Source organism: Macaca nemestrina, chromosome 7 (assembly GCF_043159975.1).
Source record: "Macaca nemestrina isolate mMacNem1 chromosome 7, mMacNem.hap1, whole genome shotgun sequence".
Lineage (NCBI taxonomy): Eukaryota > Metazoa > Chordata > Mammalia > Primates > Cercopithecidae > Macaca > Macaca nemestrina.
The window spans coordinates 121,827,005-121,852,791 of NC_092131.1; the positions used below are offsets into that span (position 1 = coordinate 121,827,005).

At 49.8% G+C, this 25,787-nt stretch overlaps 1 protein-coding gene across 2 annotated transcripts in view; it reads left to right on the forward strand.

Moving 5' to 3' along the window:
- LOC105493124 (Ras protein specific guanine nucleotide releasing factor 1) overlaps positions 1 to 25,787 on the forward strand; it is a 133,317-nt gene that overhangs the window by 7,144 nt on the left and 100,386 nt on the right. For both annotated transcript variants that reach the window (XM_011760573.3, XM_011760574.3), the window contains exons 2-3: positions 17,437 to 17,543; positions 23,514 to 23,661. In XM_011760573.3, coding sequence (XP_011758875.2) covers positions 17,437 to 17,543; positions 23,514 to 23,661 — 255 coding nt within the window. The remainder of the gene's footprint in view (positions 1 to 17,436; positions 17,544 to 23,513; positions 23,662 to 25,787) is intronic.

Here is a 25,787-nt window from a genome sequence, read left to right on the forward strand (position 1 = left end):
GCTGTTTGGAAAGCCCTAGCACAGAACAGTAGGTGTTATCAGTAAATTGTAGCAGCTGGGGCTTCGGCTTCCACCTTTATGACAAGACTGTTCTTCACTATAGCAGTGACCTAGGTCCCTGGGGTCTCTCGCAGGCTGGAAGCAAGTCAACACTGAGCCCTGACCCTGCATATGAAAATAGGATGGAAATCTTAGCTCAAAGAACCTGCGAGTTCCTGAAAAGGTGTGAGCAAGCAAGCCCCTACCAAAGGACAGGTGATTGCTGTGGGAGCTTCCTTTATCCCTGTGAACAAACTATCACCAAGCCCTGTTAGTTTTTCCTCCTGGGTATATCTCTCAGAGCTGTGCCATCTGTCCCTCTCTTCCTCCACCACTCTGGTCCAGATTGGGATCACCTCTCACTTGGACTCATCTTACGCAGTGGCCTCCTGACTGGTGTGTTGGTCAGGGTAGGTTGGGTTGTGCTATAATAACAACCAACCCCCAGATCTCCATCAGCACAACTAAGACTCATCTCTTGCTTGTGCTTTACGTCCCATGCAGCTGGCAGGAGGCCACTGCTCATGATGATCACTCAGGGACCTGGACTGGTAGAGACTTGGTCCTGATGGCAGCCTCCATGGTCCCCTCCACTGAGGAGAGGGAGTGTGACAGATCTCTCATTGGCTTTTCCCAGAAGGGATCCACTCTGAGCGCAGTTTACTAGACAGGGTGAGCCACCTGGCTTGATTTCAGAAGAGGTGCAGAAGTGCAGACCTACTGTGTTCCTGGACACAGAGCGCCAGAGAGGATATGGTGCTAATGGTATCCACTGTCCCCACACATGCGCTGTGCCCCCTCCCCCAGTCCACTGGCCTCTCTGCAGCCAGAACCACCTTTCTAAAATGCAAATCTGATCATCAGGAACACACACAGTAGCTGAAGAGAGGTTTTATGGTGGTTTCATGAGGACACGGATAGTGTGTGGTGTGAGTGTAAGCTCGGAGCTTACAGGGGCAGGATCCTTGCCTGGCCTCCCCTCCTTTCATTAAGCTCAGTGACTCTGTCATTCTTGACCAAGCGTCACAGAAGCATTTTGGCCACAAGGCTTCCCTAGAATTAACAAGTGAGAGGATTTTAAAGGTTAAAGTGTCCTCCTGAAATGTTAACACTCCATTGATAGCCTTCACTCAACAGAGATTTACCAGTACCTCCAAGGAGCCAGGCCTATGCCTCCTTGGCGCTGGGAGGATGGGACGAACAGCAGGGACCCTCCCTGGAGGGGCTTGCCATTCAGTGAGGGGACAGTCTGTGAACAGACAGTGACAATGCAGTGTGATCCTTGCTGGCACACCAGAGAGCCAAGGAGGGGTGGGAGCTATGGGACTCCAGTGAGGGCACTTCCCCCAGCCCCAGGGTGTGGGGGGGTGATTAGGGACATATAGGCTGCAGGGGACACCAAAGCTGCCCTTTGGACACCAAAGCCTGTGTGCTATGTCACAAAGCTCAGGTCTTCCCGGGCCCAGTGTGGAGCCAGTGCAGGGCTCTGAGTGAGAAAGGGGTGGCTATGATCTGTGTGTTAGGAAGATACTGCAGAGTGAGAATGAACAGGAGAAAACCCATCTGGAGGCAGGAAGCCAGTTCAGAGGGAGCTGCAGAACTGAGCAGTAGCAAAGGCCTGAATTTGGGAAGTACCATGAACACTAAAGATCTCCCCTCCACTCCCATCCCAGCCTGTGACTCAGCCACTGAAGCCTGTGCTGTAGTAGTGGGCCACTAAAACCATCCAGAGCTCAAGAACCTGAGACTCTGCAGCCCCATGCCCTCTGCCCCATGCCCTCTGGGGCTTCCCACATGCTGGGTTTGGGGCGGCAGTGGGAATGTCAAATTCTCATCCCATGAAAACTTCAAGTGTTGTCTCTACACCTTCCAAGCCAGCCACCCATTCAGATAAAACACCTTTTCAGATTACAGAGTCATTTTCCATGATTAGCATTTCATTTAACCACCATAGTAACGCTGCAGTTACTGTGGTTCTACATAAGAGAGGCACAACCTCATTTGACAGAGGAGGCTTGAATAGACAGAGTTCATTCTCTTCACAAATACCTATTGAGTGTCTATTTTGTGCCAGGCACTGAGCTCTCACTGCTAAATGTCAGAATCTTCACCAGGCCTCCCGGTTCTAGGTCAATAAGGTCAGTGGACATGAGGCCAGTTGTTAAATGAGGTAATTTATACCCTAAAGACTAGATTTTACTAATCCATCAAGGCTAATGCAATTTCTTTCCCCTGAAACATGAGATAATTATTTTCCAAAAGATACTTCCTAGTGGAGCTTTTTTTTTTCCGAACTGGAAAATCCAACTCAGATCTTAAAATAAAGTCCTTTCAAAATCAGTTTTAGAAGAATGAATGAATTTTTGGTAACCTTAGCTGGTGTTCCAAAACTCCATATAGAAATTTAGAGAAACCTGATCAAGATGAACTTTTCTTGCTAGACTATATGAGTGAAATATAATCAACTTTGTTTAGATGCCTCTTGGGCTTTTAGCCAAACTCAAGAAATTAGTGAAATCATTTGGAAGAACCTGTTCACATGTAGTTCTCAGCCTGCCCAGTTTCCCTGTGCCCTAAGCCTGCTGCTGCCCTCCCACCCCCTTTCCTCCTCAATGGGCCTTCCTGCCCCCTCACTGCACTAGTAGCCACCCCAGCTCCCTTCACTTCTGGTCACATCTGCAGGCAGCAAGGAATTGGGGTTAGGGGGAAGGGCTGGTGTTTCAGAAGGAAAGCCAGTATTGGGTGGGCATCAGTGAGGAGAAGCAAGTAATTACATCTTAGTTTCCTGGTAGCCTGAGCAAGGAGGGAAACAGGCTGGTTATGAGATAGTCATTGCCACATGGAAAGACAAAGTCCAGTTGCTCAGACAAGAGTACTTGTGTCCCCAGAGCTTGCATATGGGGGACCAGCAGGGAAATGATGATGACCTTAAGGGTAGAGGCACTGCCAGTATAGGGCCTGCCCCCATGAGCAGCATCTGCTGTCTCTTAGGGGTGGCTGAGCATGCTCAGTGAAGACCACACTACAGGAGGGGTCCCAGGGAGGAGTGTCCTGGTGTCCAGATAAGACAGTGTGCAGCTTGGAGAAGCCTGGGAAATGGATGGGCAATTTGAGCCTCTTAAATAGCCATTGCCTTCTTTTATTTTAAATTTTAGGATTGGTAATGCATTTCAATAGCTCAACATTCAAAGAGACAAAAAAGTATACAGTGACAATGCTCCTTTAATGACTCTGTTCACTTCCCTAGTGGCCATTATACCAGTTTCTCATACATTCTCCCAGAGGGATTATATACATACACACACACACACACACACACACACACACACATATATATGCAAACATCTATCTGTCTATATGCATGTGTGTATAATTATATAAATTGTAACACAGTCTGCACCATGTTTTTCTATTTTGTGGAGAGGATTCTCTGTGAGTACATTGATCACCATTCTTTTTTATGGCTCTATAGTATTCCATGGTGTGGATATGCTATCATTTTTTTGACCAGTCTCTTCTTGAGGGATATTTAGGTAATTTAAAGTCTTTTGCTTATTAAAGTAAATATCCCTGCACATGGGCCATTTCCAACCAAGTTTTTGACAGAAGCTGAAGGGCAGATACATCCATACTGAAGTTCGTACCTTCATTCAGCAACTATGAGAAAGGGGGCTGTTGAAAAGGGGAGGGCAGGCTGGCTAAGGCATCATCACAGATTGAAAGATGTTTGTGCAGGACCAGCCAAGTGTAACAGCCACCAGGACCCTGTTTCATCTGTAGCCATGGCGCCCAGGTCCTGAAGCAATTTACATTAAAACAGAGACCCTTCCACAGGCAGAGACCCTACACTGACATGGGCCCCCAGGCCTTGGGTCAGGCACAGCCTCGTCCAAGGTTGATTCTGAAAGAGGGGGGCTTTCAAGGGCCTCTAAGCCCTGAGGTTGCAGTCACTTCCTGAATCTCCTCCCACTTACTTCCTCTCAACTCCCAGTGAGGCCAGGCAGGGAGGATGAGTGAACACGTTGCATGGCACTCAGGAGGTCAGTCTCTGGCCGCAGGCCTCTTCCTGGGCTGGTTTGGGGCCCAGAGTGACGTATGGCTCAGGCCCTAAAGACTGGGAACCTGGACAAAGACCTGAGACAGGCACTGAGAACAGGGACAAAGCAGAGGTTCTAGTGCAGCCACCAGGGCCCAGGAAGACTCAGACTTGAGAACTCAGAGTCAGAGTTTGGGCAGAAAGAAGCCAGTTGGAGCTAGGAAGGAGGTCACGAAGTGGGGTCCTGACCCTGTGTAAAACCACAGCTCCGGTTAGCTGGCCCTAACCGGAGCAGCAGAGTGGGACCTGGTAAGGGGTGGGATCAGCCAAGAGTAGTGGCATCTATCCCCGAGCCCACCCCACCCACCCCTTCTCTCAGAGGAGGCAACAAGCAGAGGCCCAGGCAGCAGGTCTGAACTCCCGAAAGCAGGATGAATTGGAGGGGCAAGGAGATCAGAGGGGACTGTTTGATGGTCCAGGTGGGTAATGATGAACCCCTGAAGCAGGCATGGCAGTGAGGATGGGGGAAGGCACAGATTCCAGAAATACTAGAGAGGAAAAACAGATACAACTGGCAGCCAGTGACACAGCGGGAATAGGAGAGAAGCAGGAACTGAAGATGATGTGCAGGATGCCACAAACGCCGACTCCCTATAACCCACTGATCTTGCATGGCTGTGGCCGTTCTGGTTATGAGCCCCTCCCCACCACGTCCTCAGGATGGCGGCTGGATCCTACATTGTGTGTGTGTGTGCAGGCATATGAATGCTCATGCATGTGTGTTTTCTAGTAATGTGCCACTGCTAGGTTGATTACACCCATCGTTTGACCTTGTAAATGAATCCAGTGGTTTACAAAACACTATTTCAGCCTTTTCATGAATGAGGAGCTCCCACAATGTAGTCCTAAACAACCCCGTGAGGTGGGTAATATTGTCCCCATTTTGTGAAAGAGGAAACTGTCCACAGAAGTGAAGAGGTGTGTTGAAGACCCCAAGGCTAAATGATAAATAATACATTTGAACCCAGGTCTGATGACTCCAAACCCTGGCAGACCCCACAACCCCAGGGCCCCCAAGTGGACTCCCTGGAACACTGGTTTTATGGAATATTGATAGCTCTTCCCAAAAAATGAAAACAAAAATATTCCATGGGGGTTCCAGAAAAGGCTCCTTATGGAAGGACTGCTCTGTGCCCTGTCAGCTCTCCCTGAAGAGGCACAGATGACTTTGATGAAAAACAAGTCCCCCCAACCCCTTCCAGCCAGCTCCATTGCCCATGCCTGAGGGGTATATTCAACACCACCCACTTTGTGGCTTTTGCTATTAACCAATTAATAAGCTGGGCTCCTGGGCAGTAGTGACAAATGCATTCAGTCACCCATTCAGTCAACCAGGGCTACCCTGTGCCCCGGCCAAGGCATGGTGCCAGGCTCCAGGGAGAGTTCTTGGTCAGGAATCATTTCTTTGAAAGGAACAGGAGTCTTTTGCTCAAAGCAGCTTAAGCAAGAGAGGACTATCCTGGAAGAAACACAGCGGTAATTGATGGAACCCAGGGAGAAAATAAATGTCTGGGTCTCCATGGCCTGAACACCTCCACCTGGCCTTGCCCCCACCACTTGAGTTCCATCACCTCCTCTTGCCACTTTCTCTGAGACCCTTCTGCTTCCTTCTTGGTTTCTTACTTGCACTTAGAGCTCAGCACACGCAGCTCATCAGCCTGGTCTCTCTGTGCCACTATGCCACATTCCCAGGAGCCCCAGATGGGTGACCCCTGCTACACGTCCACTGTTGCTCCAGGCAGTTGCATCCAGGACCACGGGCCTCTGAGAGGGCATGAGGGGCAGGGGAGAAGTCCTGCATTTCTAGTATGACAACAACCACGTTGCTCCTCCCTCAGGGATTCCAAGCTCTGGGTGATTATAACCAGCTGAGGGGTTTTCAAAAAGACCAATGCCTGCAACCTCCCCTCCCCTCCCCACCCAGCACTCTGTTTTAATGGATCTGAGAAGGGACTTGAGCGACGGTACTTCTTTAAGTTCCCAGACATTGCTAATGTGTAGCCTGGATTGAGACTATGGGCTGTAGCTGGAAAGATAATCAGAACATCATTATGAGTTGAGAATGGCCTTGATGGCGCAGGACGGGGTGCTATCTGAGAGCCCCTGGCAGCTCGCCCATTAGGAAGAACCACCATGCCTTTCTGAAAGCATGTATACAGCTGGCATGCGTGTCGTCATTGATGGCTGCAAAGTGAACCATGTCTGGCTTCTAGTGGAGGCTAAATACCGGTTGAATTAATGAACAAGAAATGACTTGGAAAGTTTGGCATGGGAATTTTCACTCTAATACTACGTGTATAGAATTGACCAAGGCAAGTGTTGTTGGTCCTGTTTATCAGAAAGGAACCAGGGCTTGGAGAGATGAAAAGGCTGCCCAGAGTGCCCAGCTCTAAGCAGCACTGCCAGACCCAGACTCAGCTATGGAGGCTTCCACCTGCTCCTCTGTCTGTAGGGGAACCAAACATCCCAGTTTGCTCAGGACAGTCTTGGTTTTAGTACTGAAAGTGTCATGCCCCCGGGAATCTCCTTAGTGTCAGGCAAACCCAGGACAGTTGGTCACCCTACTGTCAGTGGTTGTCCAATGTTCCATGTTGAGTGCAGGGGCTGCAGGGGCTGCTGGTGAGTTGGGAGAGGCAGGAGGCAAAAGAGAGGCTAAGTAGGTGGGGCTTCACACCCCCAGCCCCAGCTTCCAGAGGGGAATTAGATCCAGCTCCAGACTGACCTCGGGTAGCAGGGGTCATTTTGCAACTTGGTTGGGCAGGAGAGGCATACTGGGGCCAGGAAGCACATACTGGACAGGAAGGGCATACTTGCGCCAGGTATGAGCTGGAGCTCATGCACCTCCAGGCCAGCTGAGGCCACAGGTGTGGTTCCAGAACATTTCCTCCAGCAAAGACAAGGGCCCGCAAGTGAGTCTAGTCGTGGCACAACCCCAGATGTGATTTCTGGGTACGTCACAGGGATAGTTTGTGGATCAATCCCTTTTTTCCTACTAAGGCCCCAGGCGAAAGTCTAGACTAGCGAGTAGTTCTCAACCTTGACTGCGCGTTGGAATCAGCCGGGGATGCTATGTAAAACTCCAATGTCCAGCCATGGTTGAGACTCGCAGGTCTAGGGATACTCAGCAACCCAGGTCAAGCCTCAGGAGGTCCAGGCTCCATCCCTGCACCTGGGAAGGCCTTGGAATCATTGTGGATCTGTTACAGTGATTTTGATACCGCCAGTATTTCTCGCTCAATCTTAGGACTCCTGGTGGAATCCCAAATCAGGTTATCCATCTCTTACTTCAGGTCTAGGGAAGCTCTAGGTCCATCTTTGATTTTTGTGGAGGCCCCAGGTGGAGCTCTGGGCCCATCTCTGCAGCCCTGCAGGCGCCTTAGAAGTGGTTCACCAAGTCTTACCTCTTCTCTAGCAAAATCGGGTGTGGCCCATTGGTGGTTTCTTCCTCTGTTGCATTTCTGGGGAATCCCTGAATGAGGCTGTGTTCTGTTCATACAACTGCGGTTGGACCCCAGTGATGGTTCTGTGAATCCCTGGATGCATTATGAGGCCTGGGTGTGGCTCTGAGTTGGCCCCTGCAGGCTAGTGAGGCTCATGATAAGGGTCTTTCTATACAGCCCATGGCACCTTCCAGGTGTGGTAGTGGACCTGGGCCTCCCGCCCAGGTGAAGCTCCACATAGGATATTGGCCCTGCCCTCACAACCTGGTGAGTGCTCTGGTAATGCTGAGGCTGTCCTTGCAGTCCTAGGCTAAGCCAGGTTCAGATGTATCTCCGGACTATAAGACTCCCTATCACTGACCCTCACATCAGCTGCCTACCCCACCCTAACCTGGCTCCAGTCCAGTTCAGGGAAGAGCCTTAGCCCAATTTCCCCACAGGTGCCAGCTTCCCTTAGAAGGAGCCATGGGCTTATCAGTTCTCCTTGAAGCATGAACATGTAAGGAGTCACCTAGGGTGCTCTTCAAAATAAATCCCAGTCGTACCCCTAGGGATCCTGATTCAGAAGGCCTGCTAGTACTTGGAGATCTACATTTTTAGCAAGCGCCCCAAGGGATATGGAGTGGACAACGGGGATACTGAAGTAGGAGAAATGCATTTTTACATCTACTTACCTCTGAGGCAACTGTAGATCCGAGCCTGATCCTGGAAAACTGGTGATACCCAGCAAGACTGAAGACAGTCCTGGCCCCGAATATAGTTTTATCTCAAGTGATGGTGGCTTGTCTTAAGCAATGCTTCTCATATCTCAGGGTGCAGCAGGATCACCTGGGGGGCTTGTTTCAAAACAGAGGTCTGGGGTGGAGCCCAAGAACTTACATTCCTAACAAATTCCGAGGTGATTTGGGTGCTGCTGCTGCTCCAGTGACTTTAAGGATTCTCATGGCAATAAGGGTGGTGGGACATTCTTGGAAGAAAAAGAACCACAGTACAGGCAGCATTCCCAACACACATAACTGAGAAGAGGTGGAGTCCAGGTGTTCCAGGGCAGCCAGTCTTGTCCCCATGCCACCCCCAACCACCTGCAGCCAGAGCCTGAGACGCCACCTCTAGCTTTCCACCCTCAGTGCAACTCAGCGGCACCCCATGTGTGCTAGTGCCATCCTCCGTGCTCTGCCATCTCTGCTTGGCCTCACACCTCCTGCTCACCTGCCCTTCATGGCTTCTGCTTGTTGATAGCCCTTCTTGTCTCTCACAACCCCAACTCCTAGTGGTCTCCTTGCAGCTTCTGATGATACTGCCAACCAACTGCCTCTCCTCCTATTTCCTAAGGCAAACTCCCAGCCTCACTTCCCTGTTGGGGCAGTTTGGAGAGCCCTTGCTCTACCTGGCCCCAGTCCAGCTTCCCCACAGGAACCAGCTGCCCTTAGAAAGAGCCATGGGCTTATCAGGCATCATGACTCCTCTGTCCGGACAGTCTGGTGAAGGGCTGCAGGGGATGCTAGATCTGCTCCAGCAACTCTAGTGGGCCTGTGAAGATTTGTCATTGAAACTTGGATGCGGGTCCTATATCTGAATGTATCCTATATCCTTGATCACATATAGTGAGTCTTGATCACATCCAGGGCCCGGGGAATGTGGGCATGAGGCTCTCTGTTGCATTGGAGAGTCCTAGGGTGTCCCTGGGACTGACTCCAGAACAATGCTGTTGTTCTGCAGAGGAATCCAACTGGGATCCAGGCAAGCCTATGTGGTCACATTGTTGTGTCAGATGTGACTCAGGTCCTATCCTGTGGTCACACTGAGGCTCTCGTGTTGTGACTCTGAGAAGCTCTGGGTAGCTCTGGTTGGTCTCAGCATCATTCTGGGGATGTCCGAGTTGTGATTCTGGCCTCATTACAGCAGCTCCAGTGTTGCCCCCAGTGAGAGTCTGGTTTTCACTCTGCAGCTTTGGAGGGATCTGTCTCTGGCCTCTGCCCAACCTTATAACTCTGAGGAAGGCCAGGTGGGAGTTCAGCTTTCAAAGGTGACTCGGGTCAGCCTGAGCTCTGAACCAATACCAGCTGAGGTTATGAGACTGTCTCAAGAGCTCTGGTGCTATGCAGGGTCATTGTTTTTCCATGGAAGAAATTGATATTAAGATGATTTATCAAGAACTCCCAGAAACCCCCTAACTGCTCCAGACCACCACCCTCTTGAGGTCCTCAGGCAGTTGCTGGCAATATAATGCTCCTCAGTTCTCTGCAGCTATCTCAGAGCTCCAGGGAGCTGGGCTGGCCTGACTGAGGCTTTGGAGCTTGGGCCTTGAACCAAAGCAGGCCAGTGGCTCCTCCTTCCTCCCTAAGCTCATTTCCCAATAGCAGATGGTACTGCTCCAGAATCCAGAAAGCCTCTCCCAAAATACACCCAAACCAGCCAGAAAAGATCATAGGGACAGGAGAGTGAGTCTTAGGGCCAGAAGATATGTGTTCAGACTTCTAGGACAGGGGGAAGGAGTGGGAGCCCCTGCCCCTGGTACACTCAGTCACAGCCTGGAGAAGAGGAAGGAGCCAAGAAAGGGGAAACTAGGGGGCCCCAATATGGGGTGCCGCTTTGCAGCTGGTACCACCCTGACCAGTTAACTTCACCTGCCATGTGGAAAGAAGCTGGGAAGAGTGGGGAGGGAAGACTTGGAAAGGGGACACAGAGAAGAAAGGCAGGAACAGAAACACAAAGAAAGGAGGAGACAGCTGCAGAGAGCCAGGCGCAGTGGCTCACAACTATGATCCCAGCAATTTGGGAGGTCAAGGCGGATGGATCACTTGAGGGCAGGTGTTCAAGACCAGCCTGGCCAACACGGCGAAACCCCGTCTCTACTAAAAATACAAAAAAAAAAAAAAAAAATTAGCCAGGCATGGTGGCACACACCTGTAGTCCCAGCAACTCGGGAGGCTGAGGCAGGAGAATCACTGGAACCCAGAAGGTGGAGGTTGCAGTAAGCAGAGATTGTGCCACTGTACTCCAGCCTGGGCAACAGAGTGAGACTCTGACTCAAAAAGAAAGAAAGAAAGAAAGAAAGAAAGAGAGAAAGAGAGAAAGAAAGAATAAAAAAGAAAGCTTCAGAGAATGCAAAGGAGAGAGACAGAGAGAAATGGAAAGAACAGAGAGGAAAGGAAATGATCCCTTTCCAGGCTCAAAGATCCAAGAGGTAGGGTTTTCCTAGAACTTTGGTCTATCCATGCCAGAGGCAGCCCTGCTCCTTGTTAAAAGTGCAATAATGGGAGATAGCCTTGCAGTGGGTCCTGAGACCCACCATGAAAACAAGGCTTCAGGCTCAGGCATGTCCAAGCCACCATCCATCTCCCTTGCATATTTGCTCCTTGGGAACACAGCAAGAGCATCGGCAGCCCAGCCTGCTGGAGACCAGCAGAGGGTAAGAGGTCCGAGTGTCCCTTGGGGAAGGTTGCCCTGAGCCTTGACATGCTCCTGTACAGCCACCAGTCACGCACAAGATGGGCAATTCAGATCCTCAACAACTTTGTGTCTATTTCCCTGAAGTTGCCCTTAACTTCTAAAATGGAATGGGGCCTAGAAGATCATCATATTTTTACCCCAAGCCCATACCAGCCAAGAAATCACCTATGCTTTAAAGTGGCACCCAAGCTTGCCAAGGAGAAAGTTATAAAAATATTAATAAAATAAGAAGCATAGTGAACATGCATTGGATGCTTGCTTGCAGGCACCAGAATTATCTCACTTGACTCTCACAACAACCATGCAAGGAAGGGACTCTTCTTATGCCCATTTTGTAGATAAAGAAACTGAGGTGAGAGCCATCCAGTGACTGGCCCCAGGTTACACACCTAGCAAGTAGTACCAACAATAGCGTTTCCCAGATAACACAATGCCACCTACACCTGTCATTTGTTGTCATCTGAAACATGAAGGAATATTAACCTCCACCTGCTTAGTCCACCTCCAATTATTAAGGTCACTTCTTTATCTCAAAAGGAAATCAAGTTTCCCAAGTAGAGTCTCCCTTTTTTAAAAAACCCCAGACAGAAACTAAGGCTGAACGGAAGCATTTGTCTCCCTTTTTCCCCAGTTATATGCTCTGTCCCAGTCAGGGGAGCTGCCCAGATAGGGGCTGGGTGGAGAGTGGGCTCCTTGACCCAAACTGGACCACAAAGCTGGACTATTGCAACCCTGAGACTCCCATGTGCTCTCCATCTCCAAAGTCCCAGAAGATCAGTGGGACACACAAGCATATCCCAGACCCAACCTCACACCTGTGGAACCAAATGCGTCCTGAGCAGAATGCTAGCACCTGAGCATTTCCCAGGCAGAAGCAAGGCACCCCGAACATTACTCCCCAGCCCCTGCTGCCACTATCCATGGACCTCGTGGGGACATCCGGGGTTGGGGGCTTCCACCGTCTTCAGGTGTCTGTGTCAGCTCATGGCAGGGAATCTTCCATTTGGGTGAATGGCGCATAAGAGCCTCATAAGGGCCAAGGTTTTCTGCAAGTGCCGTAAAGTGTAATGGTGAAAGCTAGGTGGTGGGATATGAGTTTTTACTGTAAAATAATTGTAATGTCTGGGAATGTTTAAAATTTTCATAATAAAATGTTGGCAGTGGGTGAGGAAGGTAGACAAAGATCAAGGCCTTTTCAGCCCAGGCACCTCAAGGACCCAATAAAAAGCAATAGGAAGTCCCTTCTTCTGCCCATTTCCCCCAAATCTTTGCCTTCCCTTACTTAAGAAACACCAGCATTGATAGTCTTTACTTTTCTGATGCCATCACCAAAAAATCTCTTTCTGTCCAACTGCTGCAGCAAGACCTGCTTCCCCTGGAGAAGTCTGCCCAGTCCCTCTATCCTGGCTGGAAAGCAAGATAAAGATGGGAAATTGGTTGGCACAGAGAAAATTCTATCACTTATATTCCTCACTCCCAGGGCTCCGCTTATTTGGGGTGAGCCTACATTGGGACAAAAACAGTGGTTACAGATCCTCACTAACCAAAGACAGCAAACAGGGTCTTGCCATCCCCATAGGGGCCTGTGTCCCTGAGAGATGCAGCAGTGTGGCTGGGATGTCACAAGTGCCCAGAAAGGTTGCTTGCAAAATCATTAACAAGTGCAAGAGGGGTGAGGACCATCATGAGGTCCTGGGTGCCTCATCAGGACATCATCAGAACCCCAAGGTGAAGTATTCATGTGTCTGTTCATTCATTCATTCTTCAGCTATTCATCAGCATCCACTCAGTACTAGGCTCTGTGCAGGGTTCTAGAGTTTCCAAATAAGCAGGTACAAGCCCTGGCCCTGAGCAGTCCAAGACCAAAGGGTCAGCCAGGCTGTGAGGCTCCAAGGAAGGAGGGGCCTCAGGGACAAGTCTTGTAGGTGAGGGGAAGGATGGAGTGCAGACACCCCCCCATCCCCAGCCTAAGCCTGGCCAGGCCTGAAGTCCAGGAAAACTCTTTTCTGAGACCTGAATCTCTGGCCTGTGTGTTCCCTGGGGCCCAGGGAGGGGTCCTTGCCTGGCCTCTGCTGGGGTTCAGCCTGCCAGGCTCACACTTAGACCACACTTAGGCCACACACCTGACCTGACAGAGAAGAGGGATGGGCCAGAAACATACACAGCCTTTGAGAGCTACAGGAGAGATTGGGAACAACCCAGGGCCTATTCAGAAGTGCAGGGAAAGACCCAAAACACATCCACACACATCCACGCATGCACGCTCTCATTCATATTCTCCAGACAGATATATTCATAGATGGATAGATGTAAAAGCATGTGTATGTATGTATGTGTGTGTAGATATATATACACACAGATCTATATATTAATATATATTTTTATATTTATATGTGTGTCTGTGTGTGTGTGTGTGTGTGTGTATATATATTTATATATATGAGCTCAAAAAGACCTTGAGCCCAGCTCATCTAAGTCCCCATTTCATAGATGAGGAAGCTAAGAATGACAAGGAGGAAGAGACTTAGTTGCCCCCGAGCCACACTGTCTCAACTGTAGAACTGACACCAGATAAGACCCCCTTTCCAGTGCTCTTTCTGCACCCAGAAAGCCACTTGCCCCCTATTAAGTTTTGTCCATTACAGTGAAGAGAACAAACAGGGTGAACAGAAGGGCCCTGGGCTAAGAGTCAAGCCATTGTCGCCCTAGACAGCAATCCCAGAGACACCTCACACCCACCTCCAAGCCTCAGCCCCCTCTGTGAAGTGGGGTCATGCCACCTACCTCCACCGTGGTTGGGCTCCCTCAGGAACACAGTGCCAGTGCCTGCAGGGTGACAGGCACACAGCAGAGCCTCACAAAAACAGTCACCTTCCCTTTTTTTCCCCACACCACTGGTTGTGTTTTAGGTTTTCCTGCACATAGGTTTGGAGATCTGCATTCTCAGTGAGTCCCTTTCAACTCTCTAAGCTCCCATTTTCATAGCATCTTCCAGGAGCCTAGAGCTCATCCTCTTTCTCTAGACGTAGTCTTTGGTCTTTCCCAGTGGATTATACTCTGTCTGTATCTCTGTAGGCTTCTCCCTCTCCCACCCCGCCCCCACCCATCTATCTCTATCATATCTGTCTCTGTCTCTATCTCTGTCCCTACCAGTTCCCACGTAGAGCAAAGTCTCATTTACTTGCTACCCAAAGTCCCGATTTGTGCTGATTCAGAAACTCTGGGTGGAAGCTGACTTTCCCTTAGCAAACAATTTCTACAAGTCAGTCGGGCAATGTGGTTGCATAAAACAGATGTCAGGGGGCAGGTTTACAAGCACAAAGGGAACAAACTGCTCTCAATTCATTCGAGGCACTTATATTCCAGCTCAGGCCTCCTGCAGCAGCAAAAGCACCATTGGGCAAAGGCAGCCCAGGGTTCTGGCTTCAGTGATGCTGTTTCTAGCCTGGTGACCTTGGACAAATGACTGTGTCTTGCCTCAAAACATCCCCAACTAAATGGGAATAACAGACTTAATTTCTAGGGCAGTTGTATCTCTAGTCAGCTGATGTGTACAAAGAACCTAATACTATGCCTGAGGTGTGGTAGGGCCTCCAGTTTCCCTTCTCTTTAAGGTGGAGGCCCTCACAGCTGCCTGAACTGCAGTTCCTCTGGCCAGGAGCCTGAAGTGGCTCTGGACTCTCCCAGAGCTCACCCTGGACCCTGGAGCCTGTCTGTTATGCCTCACAGGGAAGCTTCTGGGTCACACCTGTCCTGAAAGCCATCCCTCCATAAACTGGCCACTACACTTGAACTCCAGGCTCGTCAGTCACTCAGGGTCTAGGCAGTGTCCCCCATCCCAGGAGGACAGCAGATGCAGGATGCTTGTTAGGAGACTGTGGCAGTAGCCCTGGAGAAAGGTGGTGGGGCCTAAGCTAGGGCAGCAGTGATGGGGTCAGAGCGAGGTCACACAGATGGAGTAGACAGGCAGATGAACTAGCAACTATTGGAGTGACAGGAAGGGAGTGGGGAAAGCCTCTGGGTAGCCTGCGGCCAGCTTTCTGAAGCCTCCAGGAGCCCCGTACCTGGTCTGCAGGACAGAGTTGGGCATCATCACCTGTCAGAAGTTCAAGGTCTCTGATGACTGGGTTCAGGCCTGGAGGGTCTTCCTGGCATCCTTCCTCACAGTTAGGTTTCCAGCAGGGGTGAGGCTGCAGGGGATTCCAGTACACACGGGTAGCAGGGAGCCATCTGCTTCCCCACTCAGGAGGGCCAATTGGGAAGACTCTGCGAGGAGTGAAAGCCCTCAGCCAAGCCCATCACGCCATGCAGCTCTGAGTCCCCTGGTGACCCAGTGGGGAAGGAGAACACTCCTGCTCTGCTCCCAGCAATGGGCCCCTATAGCTCTGGGACATTCCCCTTGGGGCTCTAAGGAGACCCAGCAACCCCACCGTGCCTATATGTAGCTGAGTGCCTTGTTTCTGATTTGGGACTCTGAGTCTCACCTGCCTACAGGCTCCTTGAGGTGGGGACTTTGCCTTTTTGTCTTTACATCCCAGGGCCAAGCCCAGGGCCTAAGCAGGCGGCAGTTGCCCAGTGCAGGTGTGTCATCCTGGCTCCTCTGCTTTCCCGCTGTTTGACCTTAGGCAAGCAGCTCAACTTCTCTGAGCTTCAGGTTCATCAGCTGTAACACAGAGAATACCTGTTCCGCTTGGTGATTGTGGAAATAATGAGATCATGGGAGACAAGCATTTGTGTGTTCATCATCTCTTGAGAGATGGCGAAAGTGCTAGGTAGCCGCCTGCCACTATGTGTCACCTGCTTCCTCCTCGAGGGGGGCGGGTTGCCCACTGGAGCCTTTCAGATTCAGTTATTTGAGGCTATAGCTGACATTTCATTCTATAGCCCCAGTTATCTGTTTCCTAGGAAACAAGAGACAGACATTGACTCTGTAACATCTCTCTCTCTCTCTCTCTCTCTCTCTCTCTCTCTCTCTCTCTCTCTCTCTCTCTCTCTCTCCCCCCCACCACACTCATTTCCCCCGCCCCCTGCTTCACATACACCCGGCTGCCACCTAGACTGACAATTAACAAAAATACATAAATGTCAGCAGAAGCTAAAATTAGTTTACACACTGCACCTTGTGCTGCTGCTCCCTGCCACCTGGACACTGAGGGATGGAGGGACGGGCACCCTCTCTGGCTCAGTACCACACCATGACTGGCCCGTGGTGCATCCTCTGAATGGCAGACCTAAGGACCCCTCTCTGTACCTCACCCCCTGCCTCTCTCCTCCCCGTTTCACCAGGACTAGGCCCAGGCTGGTCCCCCAGCACTTCGTTTGCCTGTCTGCTCTCTTCAACGAATCCCTCTGCGTGCAGAACTGGCCCCTCAGAGCCCCTGCCCCTTCCTCCTGCCAATGTCCCAGCCCAGTCTGACTCTCCCAACATGCCCAGTTGCTCAAACCAGAAACCTGGGCTTTGTTCCTGCTGCCCTCTCCTCCCACGGCTCCTCCTCTCAGCTGCACCCCAGCCCCTGCCCACCTGCCCACTGGCATCCCTGTACAGCCCCCTCCCCCTCCCAAATATGCTGTGAGCTCTGGACACCAAGCTGTCCCCATGCTCTTCCATTCAGCTGAAATAAAACCAGAACCAATGTCCCATCCTCTGGGAAGCCCTCCTGATCTCCCTGGGATAAGTCAGTGGGTGACTTGCTCTGTGCCCCCACAGCCCTTTGTTCTTACCTCCATGACAGTAGTGATTGCACCACATTAATTATAGCAATTACAGTGCTTACTAGGTGCCAAGCGTTCTTCTAGGAGCTTTACATGTATTTAACTCATATAACAGTATTGCAGATGGGTGTCTATTGTCTGACTCTTCTGCTTCCCTGAGTCCTTAAGGGGCAGGGCCCATGGTTGACATGGTTCTAAGTTAGTCACCTACACCCAACACAGAGGTGGCTTCCAGTGGGCTCTAATAGGGACCGTGTCTGTTTACTCATCGCTCTAACCCCAGGACCTAGAAGGGCACTTAGTCCATTTTTGTGCTGTGAGTTAAATACATGCTGCATTGAATTAGTACCCAATTCCCAAAAGGATGTTCTAATGATGTGCTTTCCCTGCCTTCCCATCGGCGTGCCTGATGGTTTCAAACTGGCTTTTTTGCAATTTGTTGTCGAACAGGGCTTTGTGTGTTTTGTTTCCTTCTTACAATATCCTAAGCATAGGTTCTGTTACATGGTACAAAAGCCCTTTTAATCGAGAATTGGAAACTGCTAAATAGAATGGCATTCTGATTATCGCAAACAAGGAATCTGTGCCTAGCTGATGTGGCAGCAGGCACTTTGCGAAACAGCTAGATTGATTGCAGGAGTCTCTGTTGGTCCCATGGACACTCTGGTAATTGGAGATGTCTTCTTCTTGGTACAGCATTACTTCACGGTGAACTTCAGCCATGAGAACCAGAAAGCCTTGGAGCTGAGGACAGAGGACGCAAAAGATTGTGATGAATGGGTGGCAGCCATTGCACATGCCAGGTATGTCTCCTTGCCCAGGGCAGGAAGCCCCCACCCCATAGTCCAGGCAGAAGAGACCAGACCCAAGGGCCCTTGAACAAAGCCAAGCCCCATGAAGAGGAGGGCAGGGGAAAGGAGGAGAAGAAGCATCTCTTGGCAGGGTCCACCCTTACAGCCTACACCTCTGAGATGAGCCTCTCAGTGCCACAGGGAATGAGAGGCCATGAGTATTGTAGCTCCTACCCTGTTCCCACACTAGTTACCTCTTTTATATTAGTGGAACCAAGTATTTGGTTTGGTTAAAGGATTTTTTGGTTCCTGAAGCCTAAGTCCTCCAACATTCTGACCCAAATGCAGCCATTCATTCGCTGCATGACCATGAACCAGTCCTCTCTGCTCTCTGGACCTTGCTTTTCTCATCCAGAGACTGACATTCTAAACCTCTCTGAACTTTGACACTCAGGGATTCTAGGCCTGCTCCTTGCCTCTGCTCCAGCAGTAAGTGCCCCCTGGAGGGAGACTCCCTGGGCCAGGAGAGGGGAAAGACAAAGGACAATAGGTACCACAGAGACAACAGGGGCTCCAAGCTGAACGGAGTCCCTTTTGGGTCCTAGGGAAATGATGGGTTTGTGAGTCAGGATTGTGATTCCAGAGCTGACAATCGCCTGGCAGAGCTGAGCATGGTTAGGGGCAGCAGCACCCAGACTTTCCCTTCTGGGCAGTGGATCTTTCTACCTTAGTGAGTAATGGTGTTTCTGTATCTGCTGCCTAAAAAAATGGAAGCTCCTGAGGGCAGGGATCAGATGTGATTCTTTGCATTACCGAGGCCTGATAAATGCGTAGACAGAGTGCCCAGTAAATATGGGTTAGAGGAATGCAAGAATGGATGAATGGTTGGAGGATAGATGCAAAACTGGTTGTTGAGTTTATATATGGAAGATGAATGGTGAATTAATGGAGGATACATGGATGATGCATGGACGAGTTGAAAGTATGTGTGGATGATGGATGTATGCTTGGATAGATGGATCCTAGGGCCCCTCCTTGAGCCTTGGGTCAGACTAGTTAACCAGAAGCCCTTATTATGACTATAGCAATGACCTTGGCCCTGAGATAAGGCCATCTCTAGTTCTTTCCTCAAGGGGTATCCATTCTAGCTACAGAGACCAGGTTGTCACATATGAACCAGTAGTCAGGCCCAGTGCACAGTGCTGGGAGACAGATGGATGCAACATAAGTATTCCCTCAGGTAGACATTAGATGTATGCACAGATAGCTCTGGTGCATGAGGCTGGGTTAAATACAAAACAACATGAGAGAGAGACATTACTTCCATCTGCAGGGAAATGGGAGAATATGGGGAAGCTGGAAATAGGGTAAGATTTGGCCTGAGTAAGGGGATTGGGAGTCAGACTTAATGGGTTAGATTGGTAGCATTGAATGCTCATTTCTCCCCACCCCCCACAAAAAAAGCTTTAAATAAAGGCACTGATACAGGAAAGATAATTCCAAGAATAATGAAGAGGCAAAGTCTGGGTGTCATAAAGTGATGAGGTTGGCCAGGTGCAGTGGTTCACACCTGTAATCCCAGCACTTCGGGAGACCAAAGTGGACAAATCACTTGAGGTCAGGAGTTTGAGATCAGCCTGGCCAACATGGTGAAGCCGCATCTCTACTAAAAATACAAAAATTAGCTGGGCATAGCGGGGGATGGTAGGGGAGCCTATAGTCCCAACTACTCAGGAGGCTGAGACAGGAGAATTGCTTGAACCGAGGAGGCAGAAGTTGCTTGAACCGAGGAGGCGGAAGTTGCAGTGAGCTGAGATCGCGCCATTGCACTCCAGCCTGGGCAACAGAACAAGGCTTGGTCTCAAAAAAAAAAAAAAAAAAAAAAAAAGAGAGAGAAAGTAGATGAGGTTGGACCATGGACCGTGGGCTGGAACCAGACCATAACTGGATCTTGAATACTGCTGAGATGTTTGACCTTTCCCCTGTGAACAGTGGGAAGCCATCGAGGGTGTTATACAAGGGGAGTAGCATGATCAGAACTATGATCGGAATTGGAAATTGCTCATGATGTGGAGGATAAAACTGAGTGAGGAAGAACCCAGATGCAGGGGGAGCAATTGGACCTCAGTCTCCTAAGCACTAAAGTAGAACCAAGAGCACAGTTATTTTAAGGAGCAAATGAAATTATTTATGTGAAGGGGCTTTGTAAATGTAGAAGTATTATAGAATTCTAACTTTTACATGCTAATAACCAGGACTACATTGATTTAGAATCTCAATCAATAAGAAAAATTTCTAAAGGCAATGAAATACCAATACTTATATAGTAGAGTGGCTAAAATGGTTAAGACAGAAAATACTGAATGTTGAAGATGAGTGGAACAAACATGACTCTCATCTAGTGCTGGCAGGAGGATAAAATGGCACAACCACTTTGGAAAATTGCAAGGCTGTTGCTTAAAAAGTTAAACATACATCTGCTCTGTGACCCAGCAGTTCCACTTCTTGGTACTTATCCAAGAGAAATGAAAAAATGTCCATAAGAAGTCGTATGCAAATATCCCTTAGCAGCTTTATGCATGATAGTCCAAAACTAAGAATAGCCAATGTGTCCATCAACAGGCAAATGTCTAAAGTCACCTTGGTACATGCATGCAATAGGATGCTGCTCAGCAGTAAAAGGAACCAGTTACAAATGCGTGCAACCTGGTGGATGAATCTCAAAATCAATTTGCTGAGTGAAGAGTCAGACACAAAATAGTACATGATATTTGGTTCCAGTTACATGAAATTCTAAAATAGGCAAAATGAGCCTGTGGTGATAGAAATCAGAACAGTAGTTGCTTCTGGTGTAGGGATTGACAGGGAAGGGCATGAGGGAACTTCCTGGGGTGATGGAAATTTCATCTGGATTTGAGTGCATTCATTTATCAAAACTGATCAAACTGCACTTAAGACCTGTGCTTTCTACAATATGTATGTTAAACCTCAAATTTTAAAAATGAATGATATATATATTTTTTAATTTTAAAGATAGTGTTTTAATTTTCTATTGCTGCATGAAACTCAGCAGCATGAAACAACACCCATTATTTTACCTCCCTGTTCTTTGGGTCAGAAGTCTCTCTCTGCCCAGGGTCTCATAGGCTAAAATCGAAGAGTCATAATCCCAGCACTTTGGGAGGCCGAGGCGGGCAGATCACGAGGTCAGGAGATTGAGACCATCCTGGCTAACACGGTTAAACCACATCTCTACTAAAAATACAAAAAATTAGCCAGGCGTGGTGGCGGGTGCCTGTAGTCCCAGCTACTCGAGAGGCTGTGGCAGGAGAATGGCTTGAACCCGGGAGGCAGAGCTTGCAGTGAGCAGAGATTGCACCACTGCACTCAGCCTGGGAGACAGAACAAGACACTGTCTCAAACACAACAACAACAAAAAAAGAGTCAGTGGGCTGGGCTCCTCTCTGAAGGCTCTGAGAAATGATCACTTCCAGGCTCGTTCTTGTTGTTGGCAGAATTCAGCTCCTTGTAGCCATGGGACTGAAGTCCCTGTTTCCTTGCTGGCAGCTGAGAAGGGGAGTGGGGGGCACTTCCTAGAGGCTGCATACTCCTTGCCACATGGCCTCCTCCATCCTCAAGCTAGTAACTCTCCAGCCTCAGATTTCTCACTGTCCCTTCTACAACCAGCAGAGAAAACGCCCCGCTTTTAAAGGCTCATGCAATTGGATCACAGCCACCTAGACAATCTCCCTGCTTTAAGGTCAACTGAGCCACATTGACACAAGCTGGTGACAGGAGAAGCAGCCCTGCAGGGCAACTATGCAACGGTGCATGCCAGGCAGGCAAGGCACTCCTCTCCTGCCTACCATGGACAGGATAATTTTTCAAGCAATTCACTAAATTAAAGACTGGCTCTAAGAAGCCAATAAAATAATAATAATCCAATTGACATCAATGCTGCCAAGCCTGTCTGGGCCTCCAGAGCCTGACAGAATGTTCTGCATCTGAGAGTGTCTGTCTGCTGTGCAGTCTGTCCAGCTCTCACAGTTCATCATGTGCTTACGATAACCCAGGGAGGGGTCCCTTCAGCCCATTTGACAGACGTATGACCCAATGTCACACAGGACATGGGTGCCTAAGTGAGGGTTGTAGAGTCCCAGATCCTGGCTCCCAGTAAGCTGGGAGCTCTGCAACTGCCAGGTAATGCAGATTCAACACAAACTAGAAGCCTTGCTCCCCAGTAAAGGAGCAGCTGGTGATGGAGACCACAGACCTGTGAACAAAAACCTCTCCATATGCATCATCCTTTTGGAAGCCAGGGGCACATGTCAATGGGACAGTGATGGAATGATGGGACAGGTTGATTGTTTGCCTTCTTCCTTTGTCAAGCCCTGGGGCCAGCCCACTGGCCTCCCAGGAATGTCTCCCATTCAACATGGGGGCCAGGGGAGTGACATGGTGATGGTCGCAGAAAGGGAAATCGAGGCACCTTCCTTAGAATAGTCAACATCAACATCAGCCATCCTGGCTGAGCTGAGGCTTGTTGAGCAGTGCCTGGGACAATAGGAGCTATCGTGCTCTTATCTATGGAGTTGGCCATAAGACCAGAGGGGGACACTGTAACTGTAAGCATCACTGAACCCTCAGACACTGTGTGTGTGTGTGTGTGTGTGTGTGTGTGTGTGTGTGTTTGTATCAAGGGAGACACTGGCTGTCTTCCACAACCATATTAAGTATTTTTACATATTCCCAACTTAGTTTTTATTTACATATATATAATAGATACTTCCTATGTACGAAAAAAGGCACTGGAGTATATTAATATCATGTAGAGACACAATGTTCTCTCGCGCTGTATGTACAATATTCTGGTATTATGGGATGCCTCTGTGGGGGGTGTGTGTTTATGTACAGCAAGGTACAAAATGCAACATCAAGTGCATTTTACAGTGTATGTTTCAGTGGAGAGAACTGTATGCCAAACCAGAAGATGAAACCACTAAAGGAGGCACAAATGCACTGTCAGGGGCTGGAGCCCAACTCTAGCTCCAGCTTTGACACTCATGGACTGTGATTTGGACCTCAGTTTCTTCATTTGTGAAATGAGACAGCTGGTCTTTTGTGATCCCCAAGTTCCCTTCTCTGAGAGTCTCTGAGTCTGTAAAGATCACGCCTGCACAAGGGAGGATAGAAGGATTAGAAGGATAGGAAGGAATGGAAGGATAGGAAAGATAGGAAGGAAAGGAAGGATAGGAAGGAAGGGAGGGAGGGAAGGAAGGAAGGGAGGGAAGGATAGGAAAGGGAAGGATAGGAAAGGAAAGGGAAGGGAGGAAGGAGAGGAAAGGAGAGAAGGATGGAGGGAGGGTTGGAACGAGGGACAGAAGGAGGGAGGGAGGCTAGCAAAGCAGCCTGCAGATGAGGTGGACGCCTGTTTTACAGCACTCTGACGGGGTCCATTAGTAAGAACAGACTAATGAGGCAGCTGAATTTTCACACCCGTGGGGTGAGGGGAGGTGTGGTGGTACAAAACAGACTCCTTCAGCCTCTCAGCTGAATTTCCTTTGCAAGGAAAAACAATTAAGTCTCTTGAGAAGTTGGAAAAACTTAAAAACCTGATATTCATTTTCATAACAGAAGCACAAAATCTTATTACACTTTAATAGGACAGCATTACAAACTAAAGGATTCTCTCTTCTAGCCCTGTTATTTATCTTTAAAAGTGGGTGGGAACAAGAACGCAGATGTGCTTTCTAGAGCAGACTCGCACTCGGGCCCACCGCCCCACCTTTCTCCAGCTGTCTCCCTGCCTGGACTGCCCCCAGCTCCACCCTGCCAAGCCCTCTCACTCTGCAGGGTGCTGGGAGTCAGGGCCTTCTGCTAAGTGCAGGTGGGTGGGTGAGCCCCTCTCCCGGTCAGTGCCCTGCTTGGTTCGCCAGAGGACAAGGAGTCAGCATCTTACCTGCCATGTCCATCTGTCCACAGCTACAGGACCCTGGCCACAGAGCATGAGGCATTAATGCAGAAGTACCTGCACCTGCTGCAGATCGTGGAGACGGAAAAGACCGTAGCCAAGCAGCTTCGGCAGCAGATCGAGGATGGGGAGATCGAGATCGAGCGGCTGAAGGCAGAGGTGACTGCGGGCTGGCGGGTGGAGAAGGCTGGCCAGGGGCCCAGGCCCTAGGCACAACATCTTAAACCCTGGGCTCCTGCAGGATCGGGGAGCCACATGACGGGCAGGGGAACCAGCTCCCAGATGCAGTTCTTCCAGGCTCCAAACTTAAGATGTGGTAGTACTGGCAGAATGAGAAGGTCCTGTGGTCAGACTGGGTTTAACTCTCACCTCTGCCACTTACTGACTGCAACCTGGAACAAGTCCCTCAACGTGCCTGTGCCTCAGTTTCTGCAGCTGTAAAACAGGGCTTTCTATAAACACCTGACAAGGTTGTGAGGATTGAGTGAGATTACCTATGGGTAAGCTCCTAGTTACTGTGTCAGCAACTGTATTGACTGAGCATTCTGCGTTAATAGCCCAAGACTCTGGAGGGTGCAGGGTCACTGGTAGGTCACTAGAGTGTGGGCTTCTGCTCAACTCCAAGGCAGCCCCTTCCCTCCACCCATCTTGATGAAAGCTCCTGCAGGGGCCCACCAGCCAGCATTCTGGAGGCGGCATTGTTGCCAGACTAAGCTTCTTGGCACCTGGCTTCCCCAAGTGTGGGCCGTGAAGCAGCAGCATTGGTTTCACCTGGAACAGAATCTCAGGCCAGGCCCCAGATCTTCTAAATTAGAATCTACATTTTCACAACAGCCCAGGTGATTCCATTTACATTAAACCTTGGGAAGCACCAGCTCTTAGTCCCTTAGATGCCCCTCACTAGCTATCAACCCCGACACAGAATGATCTGATCATCTCTTCCCCCGTCACCTCACCAGCATGCTCAGAACCATCTGGCCATATCACACAAGGACCATGGACTCTGCACTGAGGAGGGGAAAATGAAAACACAGACCCCTGAAGTCAGCTGGGTATCCAATTTGCAGGGTCTGATGCGAGGTGAAAATGCAAGGCCCAGGCCAGGGAAGTCATTCTCCTGTCCCACAGCCTCCTGACCTAACTCATGGCAGACAGGCAGCACCCAACCTCAACCTCCAGCCTGCCCTGCCCCGACTGCCAGGATGTGCTCAGTAGCTGGACTTGGGTGGGCAAGGAGCTCCCTCTGAGTCACCCATCTAATGCACCCTGGCACTGCCAGCCTGTAGCACTGTGGGGCGCACACTGGCCCCCAGCCTGCACCTATGCCCAGGCACCTGCTGAGGGCCAGGGGTGATGGTAGACTGTGAGTCTCCTCAGCTGACTCAACCAGTTGCTCCCTGAGCAGATGGTAGCAGAGGTCTTGGGGCCTGCGATGCCAGAGTGTGAGGAATAAGCAGTCAATAACCCATCCAAGTTGCTGAGAAAGCAGTGAGAGGTAGGAACATGCATGAGCCAAGGCTCCAAGACCCTGTGGTGTGCTCATGGTCCCATCAGAGTTCACTCACTAAACACAATTCAAAGAGAAAACTATTTTAAGAATTTCAACAAAAGAGCTTGAAGTCCCAAGTGCAGGGCCTTCTGAACATAGGAGCCCATCACACCTGCTAATCCAGCTCTGCCTGGAATGTTCAAAGATCTAAAGCCAACAATTCCACCTTGTTCCGCAGCAGCCAAGCCCAAAGTAACATCAGCTTGCAACCTCAAGGTCAACAAAAATTCCAGATTCTACACACCTCTGCTAGCCTGATAACAGGCACCTTCAAGACATACTTTCTTTCATTCCCCACAACCATCCTGATGGGATCAGTCACTTACATTTCACAGGAGGAACCAGACTCAAAAAGCCCAAGTCACTTGCCCAAGCTCACACAGCTGGGAAGTGGCAGAGGGCTGGAACCCAGGTCTCCTGTCTGCTTGCCAGTCTTTCCACTCTACTCTGGTAGCCTCTTCCCACAGGGCTACCAGAGCTCAATTCAGGGATGTCCCCTCTCCAGCCCACCCAGTTCATTGTGGGATCAATCCTTGCCCAACACAGATTCCTAAATCCAAACTGAACTCCTATACGGGATCAGGGAAGGAGCCCAGCCCCAGTACCAGATTATTAGCTTCATGATCAAGGGTGTCCAGGTGTCATTCATTCATTCACTTACTCACTGAAGATCACCTACCACTGACCTCATCCTTGTCCTCAAGCACTCACCTCTTCACTGTGGGCACCAGTGCAC